The 27,460-nt window shown below is 42.5% G+C and overlaps 1 protein-coding gene across 2 annotated transcripts; it reads right to left on the minus strand.

Moving 5' to 3' along the window:
- On the minus strand, positions 1-27,460 carry LOC100617920 (zinc finger protein 420-like). 2 transcript variants are annotated; one of them, XM_056825114.1, is made up of 4 exons: positions 27,314-27,460; positions 25,820-25,871; positions 19,629-19,755; positions 1-16,564 (listed from the first exon to the last, which is right to left on the minus strand). In XM_056825114.1, the coding sequence occupies exons 1-4, from the start codon at positions 27,322-27,324 to the stop codon at positions 14,787-14,789; spliced, it is 1,968 nt and encodes a 655-aa protein (XP_056681092.1). In that variant the 5' UTR covers positions 27,325-27,460; the 3' UTR covers positions 1-14,786. The 2 variants fall into 2 exon arrangements, with proteins under 2 accessions (XP_056681092.1, XP_016284300.2); XM_016428814.2 differs by having other exon boundaries at positions 1-16,567.

The following is a 27,460-nucleotide window of genomic DNA, read 5'->3' on the forward strand; positions in this document are numbered from 1 at the left end:
TAAAGTGAATCATTTTTATTATGTTTAGAACAATCCGGCCAGCGGTTGCTGTATGACTTTCCTTTGTGGGTTGTAACTTGAGGAGGAAGGAGCCTGAGGAAGATGGGCGATCAGTGAAGACTCACAGACTAGTTCATTGATATGGGGAGCGGCGCTTGCTCCTGGGATGTTTTCCCTTGAAAATTAATTCAAGGAAAACATGAGAAATGAGAGAACACGTGGAAGAAAGAATTCTGAGATAGAAAGCATGTGGGCGACAGTGTCGCCAGGAAAGGTAAGAGGAGAGATGAGGAGAACTCCGAGGGTGAAGGAATCAAGAGAGAGAATAGCGCCCCTCACGCCAGCATTTATTGAGATGTGGATCGAGAGGTGATCGATGAATACGTAACCTAGCGCGTAGGTCTTAACATTGGTTGAATGGACAATGACAAAATCCGAGGAGGTGGGGATTCCCGACATGCTCTTTTCAAATGAGTGTCCTCCGAGCTGAAAGTCCCTGCGCTGTTAATGACCTTGCTCCAAACAGAGGCAGCGTGGCCAAGTCAAGAGCCAGCTCATGAATCACACAATGACCACCAAGAGGTCTGACCAAGTGTCTGGTAATACAATAATGCCAACATGCCTGGAATGCTACATATCCCCCTTTTTGTTTCAAAATTAAAACAAGAGTGTATCTTTAAGAATAAAAAATTATAAACTCGGTCAAAAATAGCAATAATGCTGTAAAAATAAGAATGATCTTCATTTCCATTTAGCAAAATCCAAGGTAAAAAGTTTCATCAAAAATCAATAATAATAATAAAAAATAATAAGAAAATGATCTTCACTCCTTAGTGATCCTGAAGTAATGTGCTATCAGTCCCATAGTCCATAGGACAGGTGCATTGAATGATACATCATCTTACCCATGTACAGCCAGGACTATAAGAAGTTGTCAGACCTTAAATGGTTAAAGAAAAGGACTATATCTGGTGATGAGAGGGAATTCCTTACTTTCCCTTGTTCTGATCATGCATAGCCTTAGGGATATATAAGCCAAGATGCCTGCCACATAGACATAGGGTTGGAAGTTTGGTACCAGGGCGACCCGTGAATGAGTTTCAAAACACGGAGACCTTGTACCTCCAACCTTACGCCATCTCACATGGATCTGTCTGTGGCTTAGGCTGTCTGGCCAAGTGTGAGGAATCCGTTGCCTTCTCTTTTTATGCCATCAGACATCATCTCTCAGAATAGTCCCAGGAAGCTTAACCAATGCTGTCATGTTCATGTAGTCTCAAGCTTTTGGGTACATCCAAAAATAAAAAGTTCCATTTTTCTAGTTAATTCATAGTTCAGGATCAGAGCATTAATGCTGCTTTCAATCTACTTCTAGTACTGAAAAGAAAATCTATGGGGAATATAATATGAAAGAATGATCATGGAAAATGACCCTAAATTAATGCAAAATTTTAAACTAATGGCTCACCTTTCATGTGGCATAGTCGTAGCTGAGCCAATATGTAATGTCAGAATTCACATTCAAAAATGATTTCTATTTCCCTAATGTATGTTGACCAAGATTCATATTGTACATGTGCAAAATTTGTCATCACGAAAAGCTTGACAAAAACATAAATACAACAGTTGGTGCAAATTCTTAACAAGTACTAATATTCCCATGAACCTTACATTCTGAATTGTTTAAATAACAAGACTGAAGAGAATGGAGTGGCATGGCAACTTCTGGCTGCATGTTTCTGATATAAGCCTTATTTAACCCTCTACTGCCTTAGAAATAAACCAATCAATATAATAACCAAGAAGATAACATTGCCAATGCTTGAAAAATTCACTCTACCAAACCAATGTTAGGGTTACCAGAAGCCTGAGTCTCTTTTCATGTAGAAGCAGTTTCTACAGCTTCTTTCTTGCATAGAATTTGATGTAACTCATTAATTCATTGCTGTAAATGTATAATATTCAATGTGCTTATTCTACAAGCTTGTTAGTGCCGATTTCTTCCCATTTTTAAATATATATGCCAAAGGGGAATCTCAGGGTACACTATGCCTCTGTCCCATGTAGGTGTGTAACAGCCAATTCCACAGAGGAGGGCCAACAACTGTGCGTCCACAGAGGTTGTCCAACCTTGAGCACTCAGTTTACCCCTTAGGCTGGACTTCCCACAGACCAGAAAGTCTTCCAGTATGAGAAGGGGAAGCTGATAGACCCCAAATACAGCAGCCTGCCTGACCTCTGGGGCTGGTGGGAGTGAGCATGAAAGAGTTCCCATAAAGCTATCACCCTGATGATGTGTTTTCAGGAGTGATGACCAACAATGGTATTACTATGTAACCACACCAACGGTGGTTGGTTATAATAGCTATATAGCTATTGTTGAGAACACCATCTATATAGAGATGTAGATACAGTTTTCAAAATCTATTCTGCCTGACATTTCCTCCTTTCCAGGAGTTCGATCAAGACCATCTGTCCATTATAACTCCCTGGGCAGTGTCTCCTGCTTTAAACAGTTTTTTTTGTTGTCAGGGTTACTAGGTCTATGCTGTGGATGAACACTTCTATCTCCTCCTCCTAAGAGAACCGTACCAATGCCTACACCATCGTTAAGAGTAGCGTTTCTTACAATACAAGCTTGAATTTTAAAAGCATACAAAATTACTTCCTTTTGACAGTATAGAGCATTGACATACAAATGAAGGGTGTATCTGAACAATCGTAGCCATTCCCTTCTGATCCCAGGCTAACGTCTCTGGAGTGTGGGATCTCTCTGGTGTCATTAACATACACGAGTGGGGTTTAGTCCATGCAAGTTAACATGCTTGATCTTGGTTTGTATATAATAGAACCATAGATGTCAGCATGACAAGGGTCCATCAGTGGAATAATAGTAAATATCATTAAAAGCAGTGCAATGTCAGTCTTTGGTGTGTTTGTAGTTGCCAGCGATGGTTTCTTCCAGCGGGTCTGGAGTGTGGCTGGTGTGCAGCTGACTGATGTCCTCAGTGTCGTTCGTCTGCTTCTCTTCCTGGTCTCGTGTCATCTGGCATGATGTGCTTTGTGGGGAACCAGGTGTTTTCACTATCTGTAGACATACAAACAAACCCTCGACCCAAAGTTATCATCCTGTTGGGTCCCTCATAGTCTTAATTTCCTGGTAATAGTCAACCCAATCCAGGGCTACCATACAATGTAATCTTTATCACTGTTATTGCATAGGATCAGCCTATATCCCTTCTGGGATGTAGAAGAGTTTGATGGTTGGGAGTACCATTACATCCCTTTTTTCTTTGTAAAAGCTTAAATGCCATTTACAGAAAATTTAACTTTTAAATAAGTCTGATTCTACTAAAGACATGCTGTTTTTTGCAAATATAAAATGAAGCATTTAAGAAAATTAACATACATACATTTTGGATAATAGAAACAATTTCTGCTGAATTGAACAGTATCCAATGTACTGTTATAACATTCCCAATTGCGCAATTTGTTATTTGATCAAATGTGGGTAACATGGAACAATTACAATAGAATAATTGCAAATTACATATTGTACAAATACCATTTGAAATTTTCATGTACATGATAAACATTGTACTTAGATAAATACCCATATACTTCTAGAATGGATTATCTATAAGTAAATTAATGATACTTTACTGCATCCTAAGCCCTGCAAAGTTCACACCAGTGTACTTTTTTCCCAGCTTGATCTCACGTGATTTATTGTTCTCATTTAACTGAAGTATCAAACCTCCTCTCTGAGGACTTCCCAAATCCCTTCAGCTGCTCATTCAGCTCTCAGGCTACTTCGTCTTTGTCGTGGATATAACACATCCCCAAAGACCCTGCACTTCCTGAGAATAGAGGTGCTCTCACCATCAGATCGAGGGCTTTGAGAGTCCGTTTGTTTTGACTGCATTTCTTTTTGCTATCCCTTTGGGTTAGCAGAGTGGTGCACCATGGCTGTTACTCTGTCCTTGTTCATTCACAGATTGCTCCCATTCATCACATTAAATTTCACTGAACCAGAACGTCGGTCACTCCAGCCTTCATGAAGGGCTCACTCTGTACTAAATGTGCTGAATATTACCCATCATGCACTAATATCCCCCAGATGTGATGGTAACCTGGATGGCCCTCTGCCCTATCCATTCACACAAATTGTCACCCTGTCCAGAAGCTGAGCTCCAGCTCAAATGTCCTCTTCTTCATCTTCCCATTTCGTATGTAACGTCTTCAAGAACACCCTCATCTCTGTGGGAAAGGAGCGAAGGGGCCGTCATACCCAAGAATACCTGAACAAGGTGGCATCCCATCTGCAAGGAGAGTATGAGCTCCTTGAGGCGAGCAATCTTTTCATTTCTTCCTCTTTACACTTCCAGGGTCTAATATGACTCCCTGTTCATATCAGTCATTGAATCGATTATTTTAGGCACGTAATAAATAATGATTGGTGGACATTAAATGATATAGGATCCAATCGTACACACAAGTCGTTATTCAGGCTTTGTTCACAGACTCTGGGGCTTCCTCAAAGAAGAATTTGTGAAATGTGTACTATTATGGGTCAGTCCTTGAGCAAAGGGCCAGAGAACAGAAAGAGAAACAAAACCACAGCTGCTACCTTCAAGAAGCTCCCCTTCTAATGAGGGAAGAGAACACGGCAAAAAACAATAACAAACGGGATTCTCTAATAGAAATACATCAGACAAGAATGGAGGGTCAAGTCAGAGGGGAGTGAAATTGTGGGGAGGAGACATTCCCATGCAGAGCGCTCGGGGATTTCAGCTGAGCATTGAAGGAAGGAAGGAGGGAAATCAGGAAGAAGAGCCACACAGAGAGCATTCAAGGCTACAGGACAGGACTCTATAGAGATGGGGTGTCCTATAGAGTGAGTGCAAGTGTAGAGGACGAAAAAGCAAGAAGACTAGAAAGGTAGGAAAAGATCAAGTTTTGGGGGATGTAAGTGCCAGAGAGGGGTGTTATACGTGCTCCTGGAGCTTAATATGAACCACAGGAGTTGACTGAATGGGGAGTAAAGGGGTTGGCATAGACCATTTATTTCAGACTATCAATTTGTCAGCTGAGTGGAGAGAGAGGAGGCAAGAAGGCCAATGAGAAAACTATTGTGGTAACCCAGGTGACAGATAAGGGCCTGTTTTAGGAAAGTGGTTGTTGAATGAAGAAAAGAGAAAATAGAGGAATGACAGGATGAGATTTCTTCTCCCTGGGCCACTTTTAGCTTTTGGAGACCTTTGCCTATTCCGATTTTTTTTCTTTACCCAAATTCTTAGCCATTCATACCCTGTTCCTAATTTGCTCTTAGAGGAAAAACAGAGAAAGTCTTTAATCGTTCACATGTTATCTTAAATTCTTAAAGACCCCTCTCACTTCTTATCCCTATTTGTCTCCATTTTAGACATCTAAAATTTCTTCAATAGAACTTCATATATTATGAATTGAGGCACTCAATATATAAGCTTCAGTCCTCCAGACGGTCTCAAACTTATTAATGCATTACCCAGAGTGATACTCAGACCTGAGCAGCCTTCCAGAAATTCTTGGAATTGAGCTGAGGAGAGCGTGCCTGCAATCCTCATCCCTGAACCTATGTGGCTTAAGGTCATGTCTGACTGGAGCTTTTTTGGAGATTGTAGCCCACTAAAACCTGGTGATCTTTTTCATCCAATTATGTATATTTGATTATATATATATATATAGTCTTGCCAGCCTGGGCCTGAGGCAACTGATTTCTGGAATGCCCCTTTATGGGTGCCTTCTAGCAGTTTCATTCATTGCATTGTCATTTGCATCAAATATATCACTTCCCCTAGCTTATAGAAAAGCGACACAAAACTAAATAAAGTTAAGTGGAATGTGGGTGCTTTTATCTGAATTCTGACTCCAACGGTTCTTTCTCTGGAGGTGGGCAGCATTCTTTATCATGAGTTCCTCAGAATTTCCCCAGAGCATTGCATGGCTGAGAGCAGTGAAGTCCATCACAGTTGGTCGTCCCACAATATTGCTGTTACTGTGTTCAATGCTCTTCTCATTCTGCTCATTTCACTTATTTCTCTCTGCGCCACTCCATGGAGGTCTTGCTGCAATCATCCTGCTCATCGTTCCTCATGGCACAATAGTATCATATCGCCATCATGGACCACGATGTGGTCAGTCATTCCCCAACCGAAGGACATCCTTTTAGTTTCCATTTCTTTGCCACCTCCCTTCACATTTTAAACAACCTCTTCTGGGTACCTACCTAGGAAAGGTAATACTGGAGTTTCTATCTGCTGCTGCTGCTGAGTTTTGTTGGAAACATACAGAAATGCTGACGATTTATGAGGGCTCTCTTGTACCTCACAACTTTCCTAAAGTTGTTCATTCTCTCCACTAGCCTTTTAGTTGATTTTCTGGGGTTCTTTAAACATACCATCATCTCATCTGCACAGAGTGATAGTTTACTCTCCTCATTGCCTACTTTAATGCCTCCAATTTCTTTCTTCTCCAATTCCTACTGCGGGTATTTCTAGTACAACATTGAATGAAGAGGTAATTATGGGCAAACTTGCTTCATGGCCAACCTTACTGGGAAGGCTTCTCACTTATCCCCATTGCAGATGATACTTGCTGATGGTTTTCAATGTATACTGGTTATTATTCTGAGGAAAGGCTCTTCTATTCCATACATTCTAGTGTTTTCAATAGGAATAATATTGCATTTTTCAAAGGCTTTTACTGCATTTATTGAGATAATCATGTGATTTCTGTTGGTTTGATTATTGATACGGTCAATTATGTGGATGGTTTTCCTAATATTAAACCATCCCTGCATTCCTGATATGAAGCCCATGGGATCAGAGTGAATGATGCTTGTGGTCGCTTGCGGGCTTCTTTTTAATGGTATTCTATTTCAGATTTTTGCATCTATATTCATGGAGATTGGTCTGTAGTCTTCTTTCTTGGTTCTTGGTCTGCTGCCTTTGGAATCATTACCATATGGGTATCATGAAAGGAACTTAGTAAAACTCCTTTGCTAAGAAAATACCCCCAGGGCCAGATGGATTCACAAGGGAATTCTATCAAGTGTTTAAAGAACAACCAATCCCAATACTATACAAATTATCTGACAAAATAAGTAAAGAAGTTTCACCCTTTCCCCTACTTGTCTCTGGGTCTTATCAAAATGGTTGCTGCTACCTTCTGAATACCAATCCTGATCTTCCCCACTGAGTACCCAAAGAATGAGGCAGGCCCATCCCCATTTCTGAAATTATGAATTCACAGTGGCCTGGGATGGAGGTCGTATCATCAGGCCTCTAACTAAGAGCTGGGGGGAGGGATAGTGAGCTGGTACAGGAGATGTGTGAAGGGAACATTTGGCTCAATGGTAAAATTGGGGATGGCGCCCTGAGGCTTTTGAGATGTGAATGTGTGGTGCAAAGACTGGATTTAGCTCTCCCCTAATTGTAACAATGAAGGTACTTGGCTCCTCCCTCATTTCGAAGATTAAATTGTAATGCCCTGTCGATTTTTAGATTTTAATGCTCAAAGTGTAGATCTACCCATTTCAACCACAAACGGTGTGAACTAACCACAAGAAGGTGTGAACTAACCACAAGAAGGTGTGAATACCCATTTCATACATTGAGTGGGAGGTCTGTGACCCACGTGTGAAAGAGTGGGCAGTCCTGGTGTGAATCAGCGGGATTGATTGGTAGACCTAAAATTAAGGGGAGGTGACACAAGAGAAAAAGGTGATTAAAGAGTGGAGAGACACACAGAGACACTGAGGAAGAGTCATTCAGAGCTGGACTGGAAGACAGTCACTTGGACTTGGAGAAAAGACAGTCACTCAGAACTGGGGGGCAGAAAGACACTAAAAAAAGTCACTTAATGATGGTCTGTAGAAACTGGAATCAGATAACAAATAATATGAATTTTAAGAATAATGGTAATCCGAGAAATATCAGACATAACAATAATCATAATAACTACAGAAATAGTCATCCAGAGGAGGAAAATGAGAACACAGGACAAAATACCCAACACCAATAGTAAAAAGTGGAGCTCGTTCACACTATACTCAGGGTGAAAAAATCCCCCTCACTGTGGAGGATCCCAGAGAAATGCCCAAGAATCTTTATGAAGGGGTGAAGAGGAAAAAAGGGTCTTGGAATCAAAAAGTGAAACCTTTGATTTTCCAGATTCTGATATTTTAATGCTAATTATTCCAATACATTCCCAAACAAACAGTAATAAACCCCATGTAACCCTAAAAGTGGAAAACTAGCACTATGATTGCCTTTTAGATACTGGGGCATTTAGAATATTCCTAGAGACTAAACCAGATGCAAAACGAAACTATATTAGCTCTCTACATGTAGTAGGTATATCAGAAACACTTCAAAAGGGCCCCAGATTTTTTCCTCGAATGTTACCCACGGGACCCTTATCTTTAGAATATTCTTGTCCATTAATGTATGGATCCCCCACAAATCTGCTGGGAAGAGATCTATTACATAAACATAAAGCCAGAATAACTTGCACCCCAGATGGATCTATGTCATTAGAATTACCCGAGTAATCTTTAAATTTGCTCCCTGTACTCCTCTCAGAGAGACAGGGGGTAAGAGAGGCTCCCATATTGGAAATACCAGCTGATATACCTAAGTCTCTTTGGGCCACATTTCTTCCAATGTAGGCCGACTTAAAGCAGCTGCTCTTGTTCAAATTAAGAAAAGAGGTGAGCCAGCTTCTTCCATGCCACAGTACCCTCAATCAAAAGAGGCAATTGAGGGAATAACCCCAGTAATAAATTCATTAATTGAGCAAGGAATACTTCCATGAAAATTGGATAATACACCCACTTTACTCATAAAAAACAAAAACAAAAACAAATAAAGGTCCAGATTGAAAAGTCATGTGTAGATTCATCCAAGAATTAAAGACTATAAATAATCATGGCAAATTCAAGACATCCTGTGGTTTCAAACCCAAACACAATAATTTCCTGTATTCCCAGTACAGCTACTTACTTTACTGTAATGAACTTGTGCTCAGCTATTTTTTCTTTTGATACGTATATATGGGGCTTCCAAGAATATATTTGCCTTTACATGGAAAGATTCTCAGGGGACCTGGTGTCATTTGGCACAAGAGTATGTGGAAATCCCTATGCTGTGTGCACAACTTTTGAGCCAACAGATAATATAAAATTTCAAAATATTCAGTTAATTAAATAAGTGGATGATTTGCTCTTGACCTCACCAAATACCTCAGCATATCAAGACAATAATATTTTCTTTTAGAATTATGAAAAGAGGCCACAAACTCTGAAAGGCAAAGGTTCACTATTATCTCTCCAAAGTCGAATCTTTAGGGTTCATTTTAACTGCTGGTGTGCTTTATTTCTCGTAAGCACATTGAAAATATTCAAAAATTGAGTGCTCCCACCACTAAGAAACAGTTAAGAAAAATCTTAGGGGTGACAGGTTTTTGTAGACACGGATTCCCTGCTATGGGGAAATCACCAAACCCCTTATAGCATTAACAAAAGATTCAGCCTGAAGCACTTGGATTAAAGCCAGAACACCTGTCAAGTCCATGCAATATAAAACAGGCTATCCTGTCTGCCCCTGCTCTAGGCATCCCAGATTGTTAAAAACAAAAACATTTACTTTGTGTATGAGCAGAGAGGGGTGCCTTCAAGTATTTTAACTCTCTTTGGGACCAGTTCAGGGTCCAGTTGTTTATTATTTGGCCCAGCTGGACCCAATAGCTTCAGGAGCACCACCTGCCTTAGAGGTATAGCTGACACAGCTTTTTTAGTAACTAAAGAGGCTGACTGAATATTGGGATGTCCATTAAAAATGTGCCGACATAAAGAAGGACTGTTACTAAGGCATAGAACAGAAGCATTTTCAGATCAAAGACTCACAAGATATGGAGGTACCTTGATGGGCAACTAGAATATCACTTTAAAACACTATACAACACTTAATCCTGCCACCTTGCTTCCTGATTTACCAGTTTCAAGAGAACCATTGCATAGTTGTGAATCTGTAGCGTCTATGGCTGAAAAGCTTCAAGATAATCTCTTGGACACTCCTTTCGACAACCCAGATCTAGCCTTATTCACTGATGGTTATTCTTCCATGAGGGATGGTATACACTGGAACTGCAGCAGTGACAGAATTTCCCACTGTATGGTCAGCTTCATTGCCCTTAAATATAAGTGCTCAAGGTGCAGAACTTACAGCCCTAAAACATGCCTGTAAAATTACCAAAAAAAAAAAGGGCAATAATCTATGTAGATTCTGGGTACCCATTTGGAATTTGTCATGCAGTGGGTATGTTATGGCTTCAGAGAAGATTTTTAACCTCAGCTGGAAAATAAATAGTAAATAAAGAAATAATTAATGAAGTTCTTTCTGCTCTCCAGCAACCCAAAGTCCTATTCATAGGTCATTGCTCTGCCCGTACAATTGGAACTGACCCTGTATATAGAGGGAACCACCAGGTAGATACTGCTGCAAAACTAACCGCCTTAGAAGGACCTCAATTAATTTTAACTTTGGCAACAAGTAACGAATTAGATTTATCCCTTTCCTAAAATGAAAAGGAAGTGAATAGAAACAAAATTTTAAAACAAAACTGACTAATGGAGTATGTGTGTTATCTAAAGGAAAATTCCTGCTCCCTAGAAATTTTTATTAACAAATCTGCCAATCCATGCATAAAATCAGTCACATCTGTATCCAGGGCAATGTACAATCTGTTAAGAGATTATGGATATCCTCTGGTATAATTACTATAGTTCCTCAAGTATATATAGTCTGCCCCACCTGCCAAACCTAGTCAACACAGCATTCTTGGGAAAACTTTTGGTGGGCATTGTGAAGATTGGATTAGCTATATCCTGATTATAACAATGAAGGTACTTAGCTCTTTCTTTATTGTGAAGATAAAATTGTAAGCTACAATCTACTTTTAGATTTTAACTACAAAAAGGTGTTAAGTAAGTACAAAAGATGAACTTGACAAAAGAGGATTTAAGTAACTCATAGATAAAATATAACCAACAAAGGTAAGAACTAAAGAGTTATCAGTCCTGGAGAAAAGCCTCTGCTGTGATTGATAGATGTGAAAAGTTAGAGGAGGTGACACAAGAGAGAAAGGTCTTTAAATAGAGGGAAAAAAAAGACTGAAGAAGACAGTCACCCCAGCTTGAAGTGAAGGATGGAGAATGACAAGAAGACCAACACCCAAACCTCTTTTAGACTGTTACCATTGGTGAGTAAAAAGCTGACTTAGTGACCTCGCTTTTCAGGTGTGAAGCCTCCAGGTAAGGCCCATCTTCTTGAGACTCTCTTCCCCTGGGTGAGGCTTAGAAATTCTAATTGGTATCAGAAGAAGCCAGTTTTCTCTTTCTCTCTCATGCCTTAACATCTTCCTTCTACTGTAAATATTGTGAATAAACTGCCATAAATTCCATTTATTTTAGAAATTAATTTTGGGATTTAGAAATTAAATCCTTGGCAACCACATGATTAATATATCCAGAGTTCAACCACTAATAATTTTAACAGCATCCTCTGGTTTACATGACTTTTAAGCACCTGCAAATTGATTTTTATCACTTTGCCTAAGGCCAGACAGTATACATTTTGTCTAGTTATGGTGGATCAAATGGTCGGATGGCTGGAAGTATTTCCTACTGCCTGAGCCACCATGGCTTTTGTTGCCAAGGTGCTCTGAAGAGATTATTCCTCAATTTGGCCTGCCTGCACATATTGATTCAGACATGGGGAGTCATTTCAGTGATTCAGTTTGATCCCAGGAATATTCTTGTCTAGGGATAACTCCCAAATTCCATGTACCATATCATCCCCAGAGCTCAGGCCACGTTGAATGAACAAAGAGCTTAAAAGTATGATTGGAAAATTATGCACCGAGACATTTTAAAAAGCCTGAAATTCTCCCTCTAGACCTATTTTGTTTTTGAAGCAGGCCCAGGGGAGATCTACACCCCACCATTTGAGATGCATTTTGGATACCCTCTATACAGGCCAAGTCTTTTAGGCTTTTTAGTCCTGCATATGCATCACTATTAGGGGGAGATACTTCTACTTCCGATATAAAGGAATTGCAGAACAAACTGTGAGAGCTCCATCAATCCGTAGCTCCAGTATAAGGAGGAAAAATAGACTCCACTTCAAGACTGGAATAGGAGGCAAGTTATACATAAAGAATTTCCAGTACACAGGAAGGTCCATTTCAAATATTGTTAACCACTCCCAACAGCTATAAAAATCAGAGAAAAAGAATCTTGGATTCATTGCTCTCACTTAAAGAGTGTACCTTCTATTGAAACAGATTGATTATATTCTGAAAAAAAGCATTGGAGATAAAAATACATGGGCAAATGGAGACTGCTTTTGGGAATACAATGAGTTGCTGAAATTTTATTTTATTATTGCTTTTTCTTTTAATAAAATATTTGGATTTTTCTTATTTCTTTTACTTAAAATACATATAATCTATATTAATCTTTTTTCTGATTTTACAGTTTAAAAAACCTAAACTATATCTGTCCTACTACTAATGCATACCCAAGAGACTTAGACTATGATAACCTGCCATTTAATGATAAATATTATTGGACTATGATTGATGAGTATGCCTAATACCAGGAGAAGGTAAAAAAAAGGGGCATTATACAGTATCAAGAAGTACAAAGTCAAGGAGACCAAACAATCACAGTGGGATTGATGAGATTCTTTGCCAAGAGAACTTGAACTTCTTTGGGGTTCAAGATTTAGATATACATCAGATACAACTTTCCCCCTGTGCCACATTCTACCAAGCACCTCACTTTGGTGGCAATTCCTGGCTCCCCTATCCTTGTGATAAAAAGGGAAATGAAGGCAGGGAATGCTATTTCCCATTTGCTGCTGAAATCTAGTCCTTTGTAATCTCTTAATATGGAAACTTTGTACTCCTGGCTGCTAATGGTCAAGTGCAATATTACTGCATTTTGTGATACAGACTTGTAGGACCAAAATTACTTTAATTGGACCATAATACAAGGTTCTATTGTGAATTCATTACATACTAACACATTTTGATATACATAGAACTTTATATTTTGATTTCTATTTTGAATTCTCTTTCTCCAAAAATTTTTTCTATTTGTTTTTCTTTTCATGTTTTTGCTTTTTCTTTTGATAAAATGACTCATAAAACCCCATAACTGAACCATGTATCCTGAATTGATCCTGGTATTGGTCAACACACTCCTCAGCGAGATTGTGTTTTTCATAAAACCCACAATTTAAAATTATTTGAGAAAAATTTCAAGGAAAGAACCGTGATAAGTCCTTGATTCCAGAAAATGAACTGTTTGGAGAAAGATGACTAGAGACATTCACTGCATCAAAAAGACCAAGAATGAACTTTGGGATATAATTGATTGAACTGAAGGATGTTGAACACATTTCTCAACATATACTCTTATACCAAAAAGGATTTCCCCTATTGACTTTTTGTCAATGAGCCTAAAAAACACTAGTTTTACTATTTTTCCTCTTATCTCTATTTTAGTTTCCTTTTAGAAGGCTCAATATTAATTGCACTGGTAGTTAGAAGATTTTTAGCAGTAAAAGCTGATTATGTTAATTAGGGAGACTTGTCTTCCAAATGTTGACAGGGAAAATTGGGAAAAATGAGATTAGCTATCCCCTGATTATTTTTAGTTTTAATCATATAAGTGCATACACCCCTTTTAATCTTTAAGTGGGGGAAATCTATGACCCACATGTGCTAAAGTGGGTGATGAATCAGAAATGACTGGCTGTCTTCTGAGAAGTCCTAAGCAAAGTTAAAGCTACAACTGGACCACATAAAGTGGAAGGAATGCACAGGAAGAAACAACTGGAGTAAAACCAGGGCTGCAGCAAATAATCTACCTTGTTAAAGTCGATTTCTTACACTGCTCTTTCTCATTTCTCTACTTTTATTCTCTCTCCTTTTGTAAATAAACTACCAGAAAAACTAATTTGCAATTGAGACATTAATTTTTTGTGAACACATTTTTATATACTTTACAGTTCTCTTAATTTATTTTGTTTTTACATATTTTAATATTTTTAATCTTAGCATTAATATTAGGAGTGTATATGACAAAAGAGAGTAAATTGTCTGATTCTTAGCAAGTTGAGAGCTCAATGTATTAAATGCCTGGTTTCTGTGGTGTATAGTATAAGAGGAAAAATTATGAGACTGGCACTAAACTCACCTTAATTAATCTAAGGTAGTAGAGGGAATGGAAAAATAGGAAGGATATACTTTCCTCATTACTCTATTTAGCTTGTTATTCTGTGGCCACCATTAAGGTGGTCTAGCCATGCTCAAAGGAAAGTTTAGTCAACAACAAAACTGAAAGAAAAGTGTTTGGATATCTGCTCTTGCCTCAACTGACCAATTTCTCTGACCACTAACCCACAAATCTCACCTCAGGAGTTAATCATGGCTTTCTACTTTGATTCAACCACCCAGGAGGACAGTCCAGTGGAAGCGATGAAGGGGATGTCATTCTGCAATCATCTCGTGACTGCTCTATTGCTGCCACTCTATCCTAACTCTGATTTCCATCACACAATGCTCGCCTGCTTCAAGTTTAGGCTCAAACTAGATATATTGCCCTGGAAATGGGGAGGGTAAAATGCTTTCACACAATAGAAATAGGTCTGACTGAATGTATTTCCACGCTTGTTGAATTAATAAGGTTGCTCCTCAGTGTGTACACTATAATGATGAACAAGACCTGATCTCTGAGTGAAAGTTTTACCACATTGCTTGCATTCATAAGGTTTCTCACCAGTGTGTATCCTCTGATGTACAGAAAGACTGGAGGCATGACTAAATTTCTTTCCACATTGCTTGCATTCATATGGTTTCTCCCCAGTGTGCATCCTCCGATGTACAGAAAGACTGGAGGCATGACTGAATGTCTTTCCACATTGCTTGCATTCATATGGTTTCTCCCCAGTGTGCACCCTCTGATGTACAGAAAGAACGGAGGTATGACTGAATGTCTTTCCACATTGCTTGCATTCATAAGGTTTCTCCCCAGTGTGCACCCTCTGATGTACAGAAAGACTGGAGGAACGACTGAATGTCTTTCCACATTGCTTGCATTCATAAGGTTTCTCCCCAGTGTGCACCCTCTGATGTAAAGAAAGAATGGAAGTATGACTGAATGTCCTTCCACATTGCTTACACTCATAAGGTTTCTCCCCAGTGTGTATTCTCTGATGTACAACAAGACCAGAGCCATGACTGAATGTCCTTCCACATTGTTTGCACTCATAAGGTTTTTCCCCAGTGTGCATCCTCTGATGTACAGAAAGAATGGAGGAATGACTGAATGTCTTTCCACATTGCTTGCACTCATAAGGTTTCTCCCCAGTGTGCACCATCTGATGTACAGAAAGACTGGAGTAACGACTGAATGTCTTTCCACATTGCTTGCACTCATAAGGTTTCTCCCCAGTGTGCACCCTCTGATGTACAGAAAGACTGGAGGTATGACTGAATGCCTTTCCACATTGTTTGCATTCATAAGGTTTCTCCCCAGTGTGCACCCTCTGATGATGAGCAAGAGTAGAGTTCTGTGTGAATGTCTTTCCACATTGCTTGCATTCGTAAGGTTTCTCCCCAGTGTGTATTCTCTGATGTACAGCAAGAGCAGAGCTATAACTGAACGTCTTTCTACAATGCTTACACTCATAGGGTTTTTCCCCTCTGTGCATTCTCTCATGTACAGAAAGAATGGAGGCATGACTAAATGTTTTTCCACATTGCTTGCACTCATAAGGTTTCTCCCCAGTGTGCAGCTTCTGATGATAAGCAAGACCAGAGCTCCGAGTAAATGTCTTTCCACATTGCTTGCATTCATAATGTTTTTCCCCAGTGTGTATTCTCTGATGTACAGCAAGAGCAGAGCGATAACTGAATGTCTTTCCACATTGCTTGCACTCATAAGGTTTCTCCCCAGTGTGTATTCTCTGATGTACAGCAAGACCAGAGTTCCGAGTGAATGTCTTTCCACATTGCTTACATTTATAACGTTTTTCCCCAGTGTGTATTCTCTGATGTACAGCAAGAGCAGAGCGATGACTGAATGTCCGTCCACATTGTTTGCACTCATAAGGTTTCTCCCCAGTGTGTATTCTCTGATGTACAACAAGAACAGAGCGATGACTGAAAGTCCTTCCACATTGTTTGCACTCATAAGGTTTCTCCCCAGTGTGCATCCTCTGATGTCCAAAGAGACTGGCCCTCTGCATAAAAGTATCCCTGCACATATTACTTTCAATAGATGTTTCCTCAGTGTACATTCTTTGATGTTTATTATCAGATGAATTTGGAGGTGCAACACAGAATTGCCCAGAAGCAAATTTATCAAGACCATCACTCTTGAATCTTTGTAGGTCCATTTCTTCCAAAAGAAGGCTCACTTCTGTTGGATTCACCTTCATTTCTGATCTTGTCTCTACTTAAGGAAACAGTAAAACATACACATGTAGTGACATATACACCTATAAAGCTATATCCTTTCCTTCATCATCAGAACATATACTGCTCTATATCCTCTGAAGTAAGAAGTCTTCTAACTTAAATGTGCACATCCATCCTTTGAAAAATTCCATTACCTCAAAACTAAAAAACAATTTAAATAACAAAGAGCCTCCCATGTGATCTCATTGGCTCTTCATCACAAACCTAGAATTTTGGGCAGCTTAGTTTTATTACATTCCTAACCTAGACCATGATGTCAGAAAAACTGAATGAGTGACTTAATCCAAAATCTTGTTAGCTGAGCCCAAATCTTGTGACTACGCGTGCTTTCTACAGTACTAGACAATTCATTTTCAATCTTTTAGCTTTCATTGTCACTGTCTATATATTCAAACCTCTCTTTATAGGTATGACACCATTGTGTGCATGTAGACTAAATGTTCCTATTTTATCATCTTGCATCTCTGTGAGCATTAAGAAATTCTCTTCATGAATGCTTTTGATATTATTTTTTGGTCCAGTATATGAGATCAGATGAGGAAATTTAGCACTCTTTTTTTCCATTTATCCCAGGAATAAGAGATTTTGTTGTTCCCTACTCCTAGAAAGCAGTCATTACTTTTCCTTAGATGCTTCTTTTCACTCAAAATCCTTCTATTAAATAAAATTTCAACAAAAATATGGCATTTCCCATATTTAAAAACATGTCTCATAAAATAAGCTGAATACATGATCCTTTTGTAAGGACCTTTTGAAAGGAAATTAGCAGGAAAGCTTGTACAGTTCTCTTATTTCCTACTTTATAGAGATGGTGGCATTTTCATATTCTTAAAAATCACAATACAAGTGGTGATGCATTCTCCCTTCATCTCAGAAACATGCTAGAACTTTTAACAGTGGGCAAGTCCAATGAGCTCTTTTGGTCTCAGGCTCCTCAATTATAACATGGACATAATAATATCAAGTGACTCATAAGGTTCCTATGAGGATCTAATGAGAAAATATTTATGAAGAGTAAGGCATATACTAGGGGCCATATGGAAATGGTAATATTTATTTTTATCATTAGAATTTGCATTATTTTTTCCTTTGATTGCTTTTCTCCTTACATTTTCATACTCTTTAATCCTCTAGTTCCTGATTTCCCTACTGAATTGAATGCATTTCCTTTCCCCAACACTCCTTTCTCTCTGAATCATCTCAGGGTGATATGGAGGATCTGTTGATTCTTTCTAAACCACCTCCATGTCTGGATTCTAGATTATGAGATCCACGAAAGCCCAGAATGGTGTTTCCCTTTCTCTGTATGAAAGGGAATCCTTTATTATCAATCCAAAATTAACACTAACTTAAGTACCTATACTTAGTACCAACCTAGACTGAAGACAGGATTAACTCTCCTCCCTCTACATTTAAATTGAATCAACAAAACATTAAACACCCTATTGAGTACTAGGTGAGAAGCAAGCAAGGTATTTAGAGGATTCATACCCTCAGAAATTCAATCAATCAGGACACTCTGATTCTTTTTGATTCAATCAGCAAGTAATCTATTAATATTTTTGATGAGAACTTAACCTTCAGAAGGTGAGAATTCAATCCCAGAGACACTGCCCCTTGGACAGCACTAGACAATTTGAAAACTGTGATTAGCCCCTATGAAGAGAGGAAGGGACAAGAAGTCACTATAAAAGCAAGCTCCAAACTGAACTCCACTGGAGGAGATTGTCTTGGAAGAGATTATTTTGGAGAATATAGTCTTCAATAGTTTTCAAGGGAGATTCTCTGGAGACTACAGCTTGGATTATGGGCTCAAACCTCAGTTTCTACTGAACTGACTTGGATCACTCCACTGGGTGACTAAAAAGCTGACCCCTTTCCTAACTTCTGGAGAGATTAACTTCCATCTTGGAGGAGGGTGTGGTGGTTACTCAACACTGGCCCTTCTGGCTGAGGACTAATACAGGTATTTTCTCTAACCTTTCTCATAATTCTCTTCTTTATTATATGCTCTCCATTTGTAAGTATTTGTAAATAAAGGTTCTGACTCAAAATATAAATATTGGTGACCACATAATTTTGTATAATCATTGTCCTCACATGAATTTAACCTTTACATTTGTATACTCAGGGCTTAATTATATTCCTAGAAGATATTCATTTTTTAATACATGTTTACTGATTGGGCCCAGTGATTATGCCAGGCCCAACTTCTACCAGGATCCTTGCATTCTGGTCTCTCTTCTAGAAGGCAAATGCATGCACTGGCCTCATCTGTGTTTCTTTCCCTCTCTTGCCCTTATTTCTCAGTAGTCAACAGTAACTCTATTGGAAGTACAGCAGACCCAATCCTGAAGATCCCAGAGGCTTCTCACTCTAGGCTCTTATCTTCTTAAAGTGAGGTGCTGTGGTCACCTAAATATCGAAGAACAGGGCAAAGACTGAGCACCAGCAAACAGGAAAGGGTCTAAGCTGATGATTTAGGGAAAGCTTAGCCTTGGACAGATTCCAAGGAAGGCAGCAGTCTGCACTCCCGCTCATGGACTGCATGTCCAAGGAAAGAAGAAAATCAGGGAACCAGCTGCCTGGCTCAATCCTACATTAAGGCTCTCTGACCTCATCATGATCCTCATCATGGCAATGCAATCCAGTAACATCTCCCTATTAGATTCGCTTTGCCATCTAGCTCAGTAGCCTTCTAAATATTTCTCTGGTCTCCAGCTCTCTCTTATGGCTTCTTCCCAACCCCTACCTCACCTTCTGAGCTAAAAACTTGGCCTCATATTTCACTGAACAAAAGCTGAACCTTTCTGCAAAGTTCTCTCATCCTCCCCATCTCAGGCAGCTAAACTGCTTCCTTTTCCTCTCTGGACTCAGGATCACAGGAAAAGTCATTCTTCTCCTAGCTAAGGAAAATCCCTTTCCATGGGCAAAGTCTATCCGATCCCTCATCTATGCCTGTCTGTTCCTCCCTGAAGGGCTCGCATTGTTCTTTCATCTCCAGCCATAGCGACACTAATGAGCTAATGACTCCTTACCCACAGAGAGCAAGTTCCGGACATTCTCCAACATCACATCCTTGTACAGCTCCTTCTGGGGAGGGGACAAGAGACTCCACTCCTCCTGCGTGAAGTCCACAGCCACATCCCGGAATGTCACCACCTCCTAGAAGAGCCCAAGCAGAGCACAGAGGGCTGAAAGTCACATCACAAGGAAGAGCCCACCTCTGCTCAGTTACAGGAGGAAACTGACCTACAGAGAAGGGAGGGGCCCAAAGTCCCGCCCATTGTCAGTGTCAGAGCCAGCAGTAGAAACTGAGTCTCTAAGAGCCCAGGATGCTCCTGAAGGAAGCTGACAAGTTTCTGTTGTGTGAAGGGAAATCTCTAGGGGACCTCCAGTGCAGCTTGGATGCCAAGGGCCCCAGTGATGAGATGTAGGAGTCAGTCACATGTCTGTGCCCCGGTTGCTGTGTCCCAGGACAGCTAGCTTCAGTGTGAGTCTTGATGTTCAATAGTGGGTGACGAATCAGAATTAAGCTGACTGCCCCATGGCAGTCCTAAAGCAAAGCTTCAATTCTGATTGGTAGACATAAAATTAGGGGAAGACACAGGAAGTCACGCAAAAGAAAGCGTCTTTCCTGTGGGGCAGAATCTTCTGAGATTCATGGGAGAATAGTCTGAGATCGTCAGAGGGGTGAACCTGGACTTTGGCTTCGTCTGGAGTTCTGTGTTTGGGTTGGAGACTGGAGAAGAATCTGCTGACTGGACCTGAGACCCTGTTCCTGGTGAGACTGTTCTTATATCTCTTCCTTTGGACTGACACGTGGTGAGTGAAAAAGCTGACTCCTTTCCTGGGTTCTTCTGAAGAGACCAGCCTCAGGAGAGACCTACCTCTTGAGAGACATTTGCCCAGGTCCTCGCTCTCTGGCTAAGGACTAACTCTCCCTGACGAGGTGGAACCATGGGCCAGGAGTAAATTACTTAGTGTATAGGCTAGAGATCTTATCCTATCCTCTGTCTGATTTTATTTCACTCTTTCTATACTTTGTGAATAAATTGTAAATAAATCTCTGGAATAAATTAAATTCTGGCAACCTTATTTTAAATATAATGCAGTCCAACCTTTTAATAAATTAATCTTTTTTTCACCCTTACAGTTATGTGCTAAACCAAACCTATCAAAAAGATCAAGCCTTCTACTTAGGGAAATGATGTTCAACTTTTTGAGCTTGGCATGTGAAAATTTGCCAAAAAACCAAGAGTAACTAGAGTGATGTCACTTCAAGAAAAAATGTCCTTCTCAACATGCAACCCTATATTTATATTTCTCTGTATGGAGCTTCATGCACTCGTGTGTCATGGAAAATGGCTGAGTTTCAGTGCGGACACGGACAGGTTCACCATCATGGTCTTAGGGTTTGGAGCATTAACAGACAAGCCTCTGACTCCTTTTGTTGACAGACATCTTTCCTCTGCTTATCTTCCTTGGAGAGCTGCCTCAGTTTACCCTTTAGTTAAATTTCACTCCCAATATCTGCAAGTGTGAGCTTCACAATGTTGGACAGAACAGAAAATGTTCACTAATGAAGAGGAGTCTGCAGTATTTTAAGGAAAAGGGCCCAAAGGGAAGGAATCCTTTACTTCTTGAATACCCCAAATAGCAGTAATGAAGGAGTGAATAGCTGAAGACAACAGTAGCAGCAGAAGAACGTCAGAGAGATTAGAAAGAGGCTTCTTTTATAATCTACAGACAAGGAGAGGCTAAAGCTGAAGACAAAGACAGAGGAGATCATGGGAAGAATTGTGTGGCACTCCATCTACTCCAGGAGGATGCTTCTTGTGGTGGACTGCGGGACCACAAAGGAGAAGAGGCGGATACACACAGGGCATCTGTGACGTGTGAACACTAAGTCACTTGCTAAAATGACTGACCACTCCAGAACACAAAACGAAGTAAGAGTGTTGGAAGCTCATTCTCAAAAGTGGGTAACCACTCAGTCAGAAACGTGTGAATTCTCTTAAGAGCTCACACCCTCAGACACTGGTCAATCAGGAAACTGTGAAAATTTTTATTGAGAAATTGACTGTCAGAAGGTCAAAAGTCAGTCTCCCAGACACTGCCCCTTGGGCAGTGCTAGACAACTCTGGAACCTCTGTCTCCTGTGAAGAGAAGGGACAAGAAGTTATTAGAAAAAGCAAACCCTGAACTCAGTCTGGGAGACTGTCGTGGAGAAGACAGTGTGAAGAGATTATCCTTTGGAGATGGTCTTGGATGGTCTTCAAGGAGTTTTGCTGGAGATTTTAGATTAGATCTTGGCTTCAACTTGGTTCAGACTACTGGACGGCTTTGTGGGTGAGTGAAAAGGGCCGACTCCTTTCCTAGTTTCTGGAAAGACTAGTTTCATCTTGGCTTAGGACTAGTAGAGGTATTTTCTCTAACCTCTTCCACATTTCTCTGCTTTATTGTCTCCCCTCTCCCTGGAAAGTAAACTTCTGACTTGACATATAATGATTTTTGGTGAACACTTTATTTCAAATAAATTAAAGTCCAACTATTAATTTTAACCATTACACATCTCAAGGACCAAACACTTTCATTCCCATTACCTCTAATTTAGCACCTGTTCTGAACTTCTGGGGATCCCCCAAAAGGCTAAAGACAGTCTTTGCCCTCCAGGAGCTCACAGTCCAGTGAGGGATGGAAATAATACATAGACACATGGACACAAAGTAAGCTGTCTAGGAGAGAAAGGGAGGAATGAAAAGAATTAAGGCAACCTGACTAAGAGGAACAAGGGAACATTTCCTGTAGAAAGTTTTTGATCATTAGTTGGGACTTACAGGAAGTTTAAAGGGGTCAGTGATCTGAAATGTGGAGGAAAACTATTACGACATGAGGTGAAGCCACTGAAAATGCCTAGAACTAGATACAGCCAAATCACATGGTGGATGGGGTGCCAGATCTGAAATCAGGAAGACCTGGGTTCTGAAATGGTGTTAAAAAATGTATGGGGTTAATATAAAAGACTGGGCTGGATCATCTAAGAATAGGGTTGCCAGGAATTTAATTAATTCCAAAGAGATTTATGTTAACAATTTATTATGAAATATAGTTAATGTAAGAAAAATTAGAGAAAATAGAATATCTAGCCTACACACTAAGGATTTTGCTCTGCCCTGGGGCTCAACCGAAGCAGGGCTAAGTATTCCTTAGCTGGAGGGGTCTTGGACTTGAGCCAATGATCTGGGGACACACAAAGTCTTTCTCAATAGGTTAGGTCTCTCCTAAGACTAGTTGCTTCAGAAAATCCAGGAAAGGAGTCAGCCTTTTTCACTCACCCACCTTGTAGTTCAAAGGGAGAGATTTAAGAACAGTCACACCAGCTCCAAGAACTCAGGACCAGTAATCAGATTCTTCACTAGCCTTGAACTCAGAACTCCAGAAGAACCTCCACAGGAAGTTGCAACTCCTTTTTAAAAACACATCTTTTGCCTCACTTCCTGTGCATTCTTCTACCTTTACATGAACAAAATACAGCTGAAGCTTTGTTTAGGACTGCCCGGGGAGGCACTCAGACGATTCTGATTCTTCATCCACTATCGCACACATGGGTCACAGATCTCCCCTACTCGAGTGATTGCCTCGCCCTCATCACTCATTTAACGTAGAATGAACCTAAGATGGAAGGTAAGGTTTGAAAACACAAAAAGCCCTTTTCCATTTTGGGGCAGTGAGGTGACTCTGTGAATAGAGAACTAGAACTAGAGACAGAAGGTCCTGGGTTCAAATATGACCTCTGACACTTGACACAGCCCCAATTGCCGACCTCTTAGTCATCTTCTGACTCACAACAGGTGTTTACCATCAATTCTAAGACAGAAAAATAAGTGATTTTTTCTAACGTTTGCAGCTGAAGGAATCCAGGAGGCCAGGGTCCCTAGATGCAAGAATAAAGGCCAGGGAGTACTGTATAAGAAGACAAGAAAGAGGGCTTTGAACAGCAAACAGGATGTTTTCCATTTGATCCTAGAGGGAATAGGGAGCCACTGCAGTTTATGGAGTACAAGAGTGACACGATCAGAACTCAGCCGTAGGGAAATCACTTTGGTGGGAGAATGGAGCAGGCCTTGGAGTGGGGAGAGCCTTGTGGCAGACAGACCCAGAAGCAGGTTGTCTTAATAGTCCAGGAGGGAGGTGATGTCGGCCTCCACCAGGAGGATGGCAGTGACACAGGACAGAGTGGAGCTTATTGGAGAGATGCTGCAATGGGGAAACTGACTGGTCCTGGTGCATACTGGACATGGGGGTAAGAGACAGTGAGGAGTCAAGGGGACTCCTTCATTTTGAGCCTGAAAGGACAAAGAAGATAAAGCTTTAGAGAAGGTGGGAAGCTTTAGAGAAGGTGGGGGTTCTGTCTAGGTGAGAGAGAACAATGTTTGGAACACACCGAGCTCAGGATGTCTCCTGGTCACCTAGTGTGAAATCCCTGTAAGGAAATTTGAGATGAAAGATAGGAAGTCAACACAGAGATTGGGAATGTAGATCTGAGACTCATCAGCAGAGAGATGGTGCTTGCATCCCACGTAGCTGATGAGATCACCCAGTAAAGAAGTCCGGATGGAGAAGAGTAGAGGGCCAAAGACAAGGCTGGAGGAACCCCCTCACCCTCACCCTACTGTTACAAGATCTACAAGAAGACAGAGAATCACAAGTCAGAGAGGTAGGAGCTAAACCAGGAGAGCAAAGCCCTAAAACCCTAGAGAGAAGAGAATATCAAAGAGGAGAAAGTAGGCCAAAAGCATCAAAGGCCACAGCCAGGGATGGAGGAGGCATGAAGAGAGGATTTGCAGGACAAGCCCGGCACACAGACCAAGGTGAAGGACCTGTCTGTCAGTCAAGAAGAAAATTCCAAACGGAATGTTCCCAGGAGAGGCAGTTGGAGCTGGCAGGGGGAGATGTACTGAGGAGACTTTGGACTCTTGGGGGTCACTGACCAAGAGAGAAACCTCTTCTCTGGGTTCCTGACTAAAAAGAGACTGGCTTTTTCTGATCTAGGCAGAGAGAGACCTTTGGGGTTTGGCAGAGTCTGGACTTGAATTCCTCAAGCAGAGATTGAAGAAGAAAGAAGATTTAACTGTTGTCCTCCATCTCTCTGGCTGTCTCTGTGTGATAGCTGTGACAAAACTGACATTTCCCACACCCTGCTAATTCTCCTCATAGATTAGGGACACCCTCATGCCCTTCACCTCAACCCCCATCCTGTTTGTTCCCAATAAACCCCCCTACCGGAGGAAGGAAGAGTGAAGAATATTTCTCTGAACTCTCATAGTTCCCCTGAGTTGCTCAGAAGGTGACTAAGAGTGGGGGAGGAGAGGGGGCAGCTGGGGAGCTCAGTGGATTGAGAGCCAGGCCTAGAGATGGGAAGTCCTGGGTTCAAATCTGGCCTCAGACACTTCTCAGCTGTGTGACCCTGGGCAAGTCACTTGACCCCCATTGCCTATCCCTTACTACTCTTCTGCCTTGGAGCCAATAGAGTATTGACTCCAAGATGAAAGGTAAGGGTTAAAAAAAAAAAAGAGTGGGGGAGGCGATAGAGAGGTGTGAGTGGAAACTCGAGGGGAAGGGGGAAGGGTAGGAAATATCTTGATTTATTAGCCATGAGGGATCAATAGACAAAGCCCAGCAAGAAATGAGGAGAATAAGAACGTTCACCCCAGAGCGCTGTTACACAGACTGCTGAAAGCAGATTTTAGCAGACCTCGAAGCCCTCCAGGCTGTCTGTGCCCCATTCTTTGTCCCTGAGCCTTCGGGACAAGCCCAGGACGTCTCCCTCAGGACCCCCCAACCCTACATGTACAGAAAACTCCCAGAACTTCAGGAAGTCGCCCCTTTCTCTGCAGCCTGACCCAGCAGGGAAGGACTAGAGCAGGGAGGAATCTACTGCCCAGAGAAGGCCTGAGGCAGCTGCTGGCTCTGCTCGAGAGCCCTCAAGCTCCTCTCCTGGCAAAAAGGCCCCATTTCTGGGTGAGGCCCTTCCTGGGCTCCCCCCAACTCCTGGGACTCCCTCTGGGTTAGGGGGCTCAGCAGAAGGGGGGGTCACCTCTGGGGTGGATACAACAGCCACAGGGGGGCTCTCGGGGGCTCCTCACCTCTAGGATTCTGGCTGTCCCTGGCAGGGACCCCGACCGTCCCGCCAACAGGCTCCCCTGGGGGGCCGGAATGCACTTACCTGGGCTGGGAGTCTGTCCGTCTGCAGGGCCATCCCGGGCACTCCAGGCTCCCTGTGGAGGCAGCAAAGCAGCCCCAGTGAGTCCCCCGTGAAGCTCCTCCAGCTTTCCTGGCCTCGTCTCCCCCCTCAGGGTCCTGCCCCCCCTTTAGAGCCCCTGAATGGAGATCTGGCCACAGCTCTGACCACCAGGCCTCCGTGCTCTGCCCTCACAGCAGCCTGAGCTGGCCTGGGGCCCCTCCTGGTCCCCCTCCCTGTCTGTGTTTCCCATCATCCTCTCTGCCTCGGGCTCCCTCTCTGGCCAAAAGCTCTGACTCAGCCCAAACCCCCTGGGGCCAGGCCTGCCCTCAGGGGAGAGCCTGGGAAGAGAAGGCGGGGTAGCTCAGCCCCTCCCTCTAATCCTCCCCTTCTCCCCTCCCCCACCTCCAAGGGAGGAGCCCAGGCAGAACAGGGAAGTCTGGGAAGGCCAACAGAGCTCCTAGCAAGGTGGGCAGCACCCTGGGGTGACTCGGGGGCTCCCGGGGAGGCTGAGCCTGGGGGAAAAGGAGGAGGGGGTGTTGGGGTCTCCCTAGAGGCTGGGCAGGGTGCCGGGGACCCTCTGGAGCTGGGGAGCCCTCAAGAGCACGGGAAGGGTCTGAGGGCAGACTGGAATCCAGGATGGACCCATGCAAACCCCATACTCTCCATAGAGCTCCCTCCTCTTCTCTCTGGTCCCCCTCAAATCCCCCAGGATGCTCTTCGGCCTCCCAGCCCTAATGGCCCCTCCCCCAGTGCCCCTGACTCATCAGCTCCTTGGCCAGGAGTACCTTCTCTGCTGTTCCTCCCCCCCTCCTCAGCTTCCCTAAGGTCCAGAGGACAATCTCGCCTCCTCCAGGGAGCCCTCCTGCACTCCTCTTCACTCTCCGCCCTCTCTCTGGCCATTACTGCCTGTTTAGCTTGAATAGACCGTAGTTGGGGTACCTGAAGCAGAGGCTGGGAGGCAGGACTCCTGGGTCCTGACAGGGCGAGTAAAACTGCAACTGCTACTGCCCCTCCCCCTCCCGGAACACCCCGTCCAGGCAGGTCCTTTTAACAAGAGGAAGCCGGAGGCCACAGTCGACCCCTGGGAGAGACCAGAGAAGCCCGGGGGATACAGCTACCTCTCAGGCAATTCGAACCCTGCCCTGCCAGCCACCTGGTGCTGCGGCCCGACTTCCTTTCCGGCCCCAGCCAGCCCCGCTGGATGCAGCGTCCCGGGGCCTGGAGGGCGGGGCTCCGGGCTTTGGGCTCCAGGAGGCACAGGCGGGAGGGGGCCAGCCAGGAGGGTCCCGTAAAGGCAGCATTCGAACTCAGTCCAGCATAACCCACACACACACACACATTGCCCGTGACTGTACCCTGGCGGCGGGAAGAGACGTCCGCCTCCCGTTCTCCCCGCAGGAGCCCGGCTCCTCTACCTCCGGCCCCTCCCACTCGGGCCCGCCTTCCCGCTGTCCCGCGGCTCCCCGCGATAATTACCGAGGCTCCATGCGCGGCGCGGAGGGAGTTCTAGGGCCCGTAAAGGAGTCAAAGCGGAAAGATCTCTGGAAGTGGAGGAGGAGGAGGGGGAGGAGCCACCTTCACTTCCGGCTTCCCAGAGGCCTCCGCGCCGCCTGCTCAGGGCCT

Source organism: Monodelphis domestica, chromosome 1 (assembly GCF_027887165.1).
Source record: "Monodelphis domestica isolate mMonDom1 chromosome 1, mMonDom1.pri, whole genome shotgun sequence".
Classification (NCBI taxonomy): Eukaryota; Metazoa; Chordata; class Mammalia; order Didelphimorphia; family Didelphidae; genus Monodelphis; species Monodelphis domestica.

What these genes read in the sequence shown, in the direction of transcription:
- LOC100617920 (XM_016428814.2), bottom strand. An exon ending in CGGACAGACTCCCAGCCCAG is followed by an intron (nt 19,756 to 25,819) that starts GTAAGTGCATTC and finishes GGGCTCTTCTAG; the next exon opens with GAGGTGGTGACATTCCGGGA. An exon ending in CCGGAACTTGCTCTCTGTGG is followed by an intron (nt 16,568 to 19,628) that starts GTAAGGAGTCAT and finishes TGTTTCCTTAAG; the next exon opens with TAGAGACAAGATCAGAAATG.